This window comes from Limulus polyphemus, unplaced genomic scaffold, assembly GCF_000517525.1.
Source record: "Limulus polyphemus unplaced genomic scaffold, Limulus_polyphemus-2.1.2 Scaffold2778, whole genome shotgun sequence".
Taxonomy (NCBI): Eukaryota; Metazoa; Arthropoda; class Merostomata; order Xiphosura; family Limulidae; genus Limulus; species Limulus polyphemus.
The window spans coordinates 141,664-149,670 of NW_013668388.1; the positions used below are offsets into that span (position 1 = coordinate 141,664).

The 8,007-nt window shown below is 35.3% G+C and overlaps 1 protein-coding gene across 2 annotated transcripts in view; it reads left to right on the plus strand.

Annotated features, from left to right (window-relative positions):
* Positions 1–8,007, plus strand: part of LOC106467885 (complement factor B-like) — a 24,931-nt gene that overhangs the window by 6,820 nt on the left and 10,104 nt on the right. Inside the window, exons 5-8 of one of the 2 annotated variants that reach the window (XM_022396097.1) lie at positions 1–162; positions 824–985; positions 5,181–5,296; positions 7,511–7,682. In XM_022396097.1, the coding sequence (XP_022251805.1) occupies positions 1–162; positions 824–985; positions 5,181–5,296; positions 7,511–7,682 (612 nt within the window). The remainder of the gene's footprint in view (positions 163–823; positions 986–5,180; positions 5,297–7,510; positions 7,683–8,007) is intronic. The other variant, XM_013928269.2, reaches the window with a different exon arrangement.

The window sequence follows — 8,007 nt, forward strand, 5'->3', positions numbered from 1 at the left end:
CGTTTATCAACAAATTGGGAAGTATCTCAAGCACCAGTAAGTACTATACCAAACCAATTAACTCGTTTATCAACAAATTGGGAAGTTTCTCAAGCACCAGTAAGTACTATACCAAACCAATTAACTCGTTCATCAACAAATTGGGAAGTATCTCAAGCACCAGTAAGTACTATACCAAACCAATTAACTCGTTCACCAACAAATTGGGAAGTTTCTCAAGCACCAGTAAGTACTATACTAAACCAATTAACTCGTGCGGGAAGTTTCTCAAGCACCAGTAAGTACTATGCCAACCCAGTTAACTCGTTATCAACAAATTGGTAAGTATCTCAAGCACCAGTAAGTACTATACCAAACCAATTAACTCGTTCACCAACAAATTGGGAAGTTTCTCAAGCACCAGTAAGTACTATACCAAACCAATTAACTCGTTCACCAACAAATTGGGAAGTTTCTCAAGCACCAGTAAGTACTATACCAAACCAATTAAAACTTTTTTATCATATTGCGACGGACATCTTTACTACGTAAAAATTATTGTTTGATTTTTTTTATTTTGTTTACTGGAAAGTTTATTCTCAAGTTATTTAGCATTTCTAAACCGATGAATATAAATCATAGCAACAAATATAGTAAACTCATGTTGGCTATTTAAAGCTCACGTTGTTACCATTAAAATACACTTTCTTCAGTTATAAAAAATATATAGAGAATCATACTGAACTTTGAAGTGAAACTAATATACGTATCTTCAAAGTAATTAATACATTCTACATTTAAAAAAATAATATCGAGTATAAAACATGTAACGATAATATTTCAGGTGCTGCCCGCGCATTGGGTCCTGACATCGAGTTTCTTGGATTGGAAATGGTTTTTGTCATCGATAGATCCAGTAGTATTTCATCAAAAGATCTTAACAGAGCTAAGATGTTTTTAAATTACCTTGTGGACCAGTTTGGTGTAAATAATACTGTTAATAAAGGTAAGTTTCCTAAATATTTTGGTCACCTAAGAAGAATTGAGAGTTTTAAATTACTTTGTTATTTAAGTTTAAAATTGTTTGTTTGTTTGTTTTGAAGTTCGCGAGGGCTATCTGCGCTAGCCGTCGCTAATTTAGCAGTGTAAGACTAGAGGGAAGGCAGCTAGTCATCACCACCCACCGCCAACTCTTGGGCTACTCTTTTACCAAGGAATAGTGGGATTGACCGTCACATTATAACGCCCCCACGGCTGAAAGGGCGAGCATGTTTGGTGTGACGGGGATTCGAACCCGAAGTTTAAAATAAAAATTAGTATGAAAATAATGTTGGATTCCGAAGTATCTGGTGATCCATCAAGGAATTCACCACAAGAAATTAAATACTGGAACAAATCTTGGAGGTTAAAACTCAACATAAAAAGGTCTATATTATTTTGTAATATATCTTGAAGAATGAAAATCGACACATAAATTTTTAAAATACTTTGTGATACAGAACAAAAGGAAAACGTGTACGTAGATGGGTAGTTCTGAAGCATCTGCTTTTACATCTTGAAGAGAAAACTATAACATGGAAAAGTGTGAGATACTTTGTAACTGGTACTCCACATGTTTGATGTATAAAAAAATAATGAAACAAATCTGATTATTAACACCCTTCCAAGTTATTATTCTCGGTGTATATTTAACCATATTGTAGTAAGGTTTAAATGGGGAGGTGTCTCTATGAATCCTCATACCGGTGTTAAGTAAATACGCACAGCAATCACAAAATTTGGGCAAACTCCCAGTAAACATAAGTTATAGCTAGTAATTTATGAATTTTTCTTTCAAGTATAACAAGTGAATTGGTTTTAAGATGCTTTGACATGGTAGACTTCAATACTTATATTTAATGCACTTTATTCAAACGAAAACTTTCCAGAAGATAGGTGTGCTTTGAGCTAGTGCTAAAAACATGGTGTTGTGAGATAAAGACATATATATATGTATAGAACTAAGTAACTTTGATAGCCATGATGGCAAAAGACCATCCAGAACTAAAGGCCTGTTTACACTGAGTTTCTTGGGTTTATATGTTTGTCTGTTGTTGGTTTTTCGAACTCAACACGATTTGGTTTCTTTTGAGAATAGCGTGCACAAAAAAGTTCGATTGGTAAACGAACCGAGTCGCACTGAGTTCACCTGAAGCGTTGGTCTCGGTCCGTTTGGCAAACGAACTGAGTTCGGTTCACTTGATAAACTCGAATATGAACAACGGAAGGACTTGGTCCGTTTAGCAAACAGGAAACGAACCACACATTTTACGTAGCCGGAAATGATATTAGCCCACGCAGTTTCGGCAGAGCAAAAATGCGATAAGTTATATATACACAAGTGGAAATATATCCAGAGGAACAATATGGACACCAAAGGAAAGAAACAAAGACACTCTTAGACATTTGGTCAGACGACAAAAACTCAGACTGAACTGAGTAAAACCCGTAAAAATACGGAAACATTTGCTACTTTTTCTCAAAGATTTGATGATCGCAGCTTTCTTAGAAGCTGCGAGCAGTACAGGATGAAAGTTAAAAAGATGCGCCAAAACTACTTTGAGACATGTTATGAAGAAGCGGGCCTCTACTGCTATGGCTTACAAGTGCCCAACTTTTCACAATTGTGATACAAGTTTGATACTAAACCCTGTTTTGGACCTGACAACGGTTTGAACTCTCTTTGGGTGGAAGTTGTTGTTGTTGTTATGAAGTTAAACACAAAGCTATACAATGGACTATCTGTGCTCTGCCCACCATGGATATCGAAACCCGGTTTCTAGCGTTGTAAGTCCCGCTGTGACACTAGGGGGCCTTTGGGTGGAAACGAAACGCCAGTGATATATCAAAATTCATCTGGAGACCCTGGGAATTCTGACTCAACACTGTAAATAACAGCACCCGATTTCATGAAAGCACCTCAGGTAATACAGTTGTTTCTATATCTGTACATAATATCAAACACTTTAGTTTTAGTTATTTTTTTTAAATAAACCATAATAGTATAATGTGCGTTTGCTGTATAAGTGAGATTATTAGTGTGGGACTGAGGTATGATTTCGATAGGTAGTTTTAGTTATTTTGTTTTTATTTCATAAGGTGAATTAATAAAGCTTACATATCAATATGTCGCTGTAATTGCTTCCATAAATGAAACAACAAAAAACCATGATTTCATTAGTTAGTGAATATTTATATAGTGTTTAAATAATTTACCTTGTGCCTTTTCAGCAGTTCTATTTTCAGTGTTTTAGGAGTTGGAATAAATCTCGTATTTTACTTTAATTTCTTCTGATGAGCCATGGAAAGTCTATTTGGTAACCCCACCCCTTTTCTGTATACCTAAAACCCTACCTATTCATCTTCTCTGACCTCTATAACAAAAGCATTGTTAAATCGTTTCAAAAGTACACTTAATTGGTACCATCTGGCATTAAGGTACCTGTACTATATACCCCAAACAATGATTTGGAGAAAAAAAGGCAGAAAACTATAAATTAATATAAGAACTGTGGGAGATATGGCCTAGTTAATATGTTAATGTTCTATGGCTGTGTGGTAAGTTGTAAGAAATTGTTTCCATTACATTTATTTCAACTGTGTTTTCTCCCATGTACCAAATCTGTGGCAAGCAATGAAGAAGGGAGCTCCTTTCTAGATGATGAGTCAGATAGAGATGCCAAGGACAAATCAGTAATCTCTGTTGCCAGTACAAAGAGAAAAGAAACACTGGTAAAAACAAACGCAGATAGAAAATCCAGGCCATTCCGCTGAGAGAAATTACTAGTTTGATGTCCTCTGTACTAGGTGGAAGTAGACGAGTGCAGAAGGCCTATTTACAACATGTAAAAAAGCGTATTAGGAGGGAGATTGAGGAATAAGGGGAGAAAGAACAGAAATTCTCTTAGTTGCAGAGGAGAAAAAAACAAAAACTTCAAGTGGACCATAATCGTTAAATGAGATTTATGATGGCAAGCATGGCTGTTACAAGACAGAGTGTACCACGTCATATTTCAACATCTCCAATACCATCCACTTCTAGAGTCCCTCCAAATCCATCCCAGATGTTCAGAAACATCGGAACAATGCCCTCTGTGCCACATCAGTTTGGTCAATTACCAGCAGAAAGTCATCAACATTCCACGGAGAATTTTTTTTTCTCTTGGAGCAATTCCTCTCGTGCCACGTCACTTCGATCAATCCCGACAGAAAACCATTTTCATTCCATGAAGAATTGTTTTCTCTTGTTGCAGTTCCTCTCGTGTCACGTCACTTCGGTCAATCCCAACAGAAAACCATCTTCATTCCATGAAGAATTGTTTTCTCTTGTTGCAATTCCTCTCGTGCCACGTCACTTCGGTCAATCCCAACAGAAAACCATCTTCATTCCATGAAGAATTGTTTTCTCTTGTTGCAATTCCTCTCGTGCCACGTCACTTCGGTCAATCCCAACAGAAAACCATCTTCATTCCATGAAGAATTGTTATCTCTTGTTGCAATTCCTCTCGTGTCACGTCACGTCGGTCAATCCCGACAGAAAACCATCATCATTCCATGAAGAATTTCTTTTCTCTTGTTGCAATTCCTCTCGTGCCACGTCACTTCGGTCAATCCCAACAGAAAACCATTTTCATTCCATGAAGAATTTTTTTCCTCTCGTGTCACGTCACTTCGGTCAATCCCAACAGAAAACCATTATCATTCCATGAAGAATTTTTTCCTCTCGTGTCACGTCACTTCGGTCAATCCCAACAGAAAACCATCATCATTCCATGAAGAATTTTTTTTTCTCTTGTTGCAATTCCTCTCGTGTCACGTCACTTTGGTCAATCCCAACAGAAAACCATTATCATTCCATGAAGAATTTTTTTCCTCTCGGAACAATTCTTCCCGTGCCACGTCACTTCGGTCAATCACCATGTTTATATTCGGCAATCATGACTGTTAATAGTGTAGAATTTCATTCAGTAGTCATGGTTGTTAACAGTTTAGAATAATCTTCAGAAGTCATGGCTACCGGTAGTCTAAAATTATATTCAGCTGATATATTTGCTAATAGTCTATAATAGTTTTGAGCAATTAAGTTTGGGATTATTTGACTTATACTACTTTTGAATATATATACTGCAATATAGAAAAGTAATTTGGATTATTCTTTCTAGGGGGCACTCGTCTTGCTGTAGTAACGTTTGGGACTAAAGCTCAACTGCTACTCAACTTAAACAACAAAACTGTGGATACCCCAGACAAAGCTAAAATCATTATCAACATGATTCCGGTTTGTTTAGTTTCCTGTTTTTAGAAGGGAATTTCATTAACGTATACATTTAGTACATCATAAATAAGTCACTGTAATAGAACTGATTCATTTCCTATGTTGTTTAGACAATTATATGTCTTTATTATATAGGCTTAGAAACAGTAAATGTTAATTACAAAACACTGGGGAGTTTATTGTTTTCAACAATATTTGTTTTTCTCTCTTTAGCTTAGCAAAATATGTAATTCCTTAAACGTCCATATAAATTTTCATATAAATAAAATGTATATGAATCAAATGCTATTATCAGACCAGGATTGATTTCGGCAGTCAAATCTGCTAATAATTGTATCTATTCATACATACATATATATATATATAAATATACATATACGTTAAAGATTTTTTATTTTTCAACAGAGGTGAAATTGAAATGAGAAACTGTGACGTAGAGGCCTAATGCATTCTTTGATTGGCTGAACCTTCTGCTGTGGACTGCAGTTTCACCTATTCAAGTGTCATCAGCACAGCTTGGGTCAGCAAACCAATTTCACCTCTGGTGAAAAATAAAAGAAATCTTTAATATATATATATACAATCATTAAACAGTTGGTCCGCTGTATAATATCGAACAATGAATTCGACGAAATGTCATAATATTGATTATTCACATACCTAAATTAATTCAGATTACTATACAGTAAAGTAAAAAGAGACCCAAAATCACATAGGTAAAGCTGCTAATAATCTGAAATGACCTTCGGTAGATATGGTTGTTGTTAGTCTACAACGATCTCGGCAGTCGTGGCTGTTAATAGCCTACAACGATCTCGGCAGTCGTGGCTGTTAATAGCCTACAACGATCTCGGCAGTCGTGGCTGTTAATAGCCTACAACGATCTCGGCAGTCGTGGCTGTTAATAGCCTACAACGATCTCGGCAGTCGTGGCTGTTAATAGCCTACAGCGATCTCGGCAGTCGTGGCTGTTAATACTCTAGAAATGGGAGTAGTAAAATAAATCTTTTCTTTTTTTCAGAATTTGAATGTAGGTTATTGTATAAAATAGAATGATAACAGTTCAAATAATGTTGGCAGTCTAACAGTACGTTACGTTCTGTGCATATGAGTTCACTTTATAAAGCGGTTTTTATTAGTGTGCGTCGTTTACATATCTGTAGTACAGCTGATAATAAGAGCTTGGGGAAGAGACATCTCAATAATAAAAATGCTCTGTTTGTAAGTATTATTTTAAGAAAAAGTTTTAACTGTGGAATTATATAAATTACAACAAGAGGGAATCCTCAATAGCTGCGGCTGTAATTATATCTCAAATCGTTCAAGAGGTAGGGTTATGAGCTAAAAGTTTGTACTTGAAAAACAAGAGGAGAATCCTCAATAGCCGTGGCTATAATTAGATCTCAAATCGGTCAAGAGATGGAGCTACGAGCTAAGATTTTGTACTTGAACAAAAACTCAGAGTCATTCTATGAGCCGATATGCAGTGGCTAAAAATATCTATTTCTAACTGTTGGTTAGTTGAAATATACTAAAACATGATGCTTGTTCTGCCTCAAATTAATTTTCTCCAACACTTAGAGAGGAAGACCCGAAACTCTGAGCCATCTTGAACAATTCATTAAATGCTTTCGTTTGTTTGTAATCAAGCACAAAATTACACAATGGGCTATCTGTGCTACGCCCACCACGGGTATTGAAAGCCGGTTTCTAGCGTTGTAAGTCAGCAGACATACCGCTGTGCCACTGAGGGGCAGATGCTTCCGTCTGATTGAAAGTACAATTCTATTGTTCTCCTTTTAACGTCCTCAAAGTACAAAACTACCGAAATAAATAAAACATTAACTAATTACTACTTAATATTTAATGTACAAAATAAACTTTTACATGTACTTTAAAAACAAATTAATCAGTATTGAAGAGTATTTTGTGTATCCAATTTCTACAATTATGTTGAATAATGAACTGAACTGCCACGAGAGCTAAATTTTAAAATAAAAAGAACTGGTGTGTTTATTTAATGTTTCACTGAAATTAACAATATAATGTAATTTGTCAAGCAAATTTAATAAGGCAATGAATATATTGATTAATTCATTATAACTTCAACCTCGTAAACGTCGAATGAAGTGAAGGAATTGTTGAAAATTATGAGTTTTTACATAATTTTATCGTTTAGGTTAGTATTTAAAGCGTTTTTGATTTTTCTGTTCATAGCCTCAAGGAGGTGGAAGTGATATGGGAGATGCATTTTCGAAGGTTTTTGTTGATGTTACTCCAGTCTTACGTAAAGGAGCCAAAAGAGCCTTATTTCTGGTAACTGATGGAGAACCAACTGACCAGGAAATTTCCCCAGAAGAATATATTTCCAATTTAAAAGAGGGAAATGGTATTTCCTGGTTTATTTTTATTTGCAATTAACACAGATTTTATTCATTTGTGAAAGCGGTTCTACTGATCAATTACATCAAATTTTATCAATTTTCCTTCGATAAATTATTATATATGCAACTGACCAGGAAATTTCCCCAGAAGAATATATTTCCAATTTAAAAATGGGAAATGGTATTTCCTGGCTTATTTTTATTTGCAATTAACACAGATTTTATTCATTTGTGAAAGCGGTTCTACTGATTAATTACATCAAATCTTATCAATTTTCCTTCGATAAATTATTATATATGCAACCGACCAGGAAATTTCCCCAGAAGAAT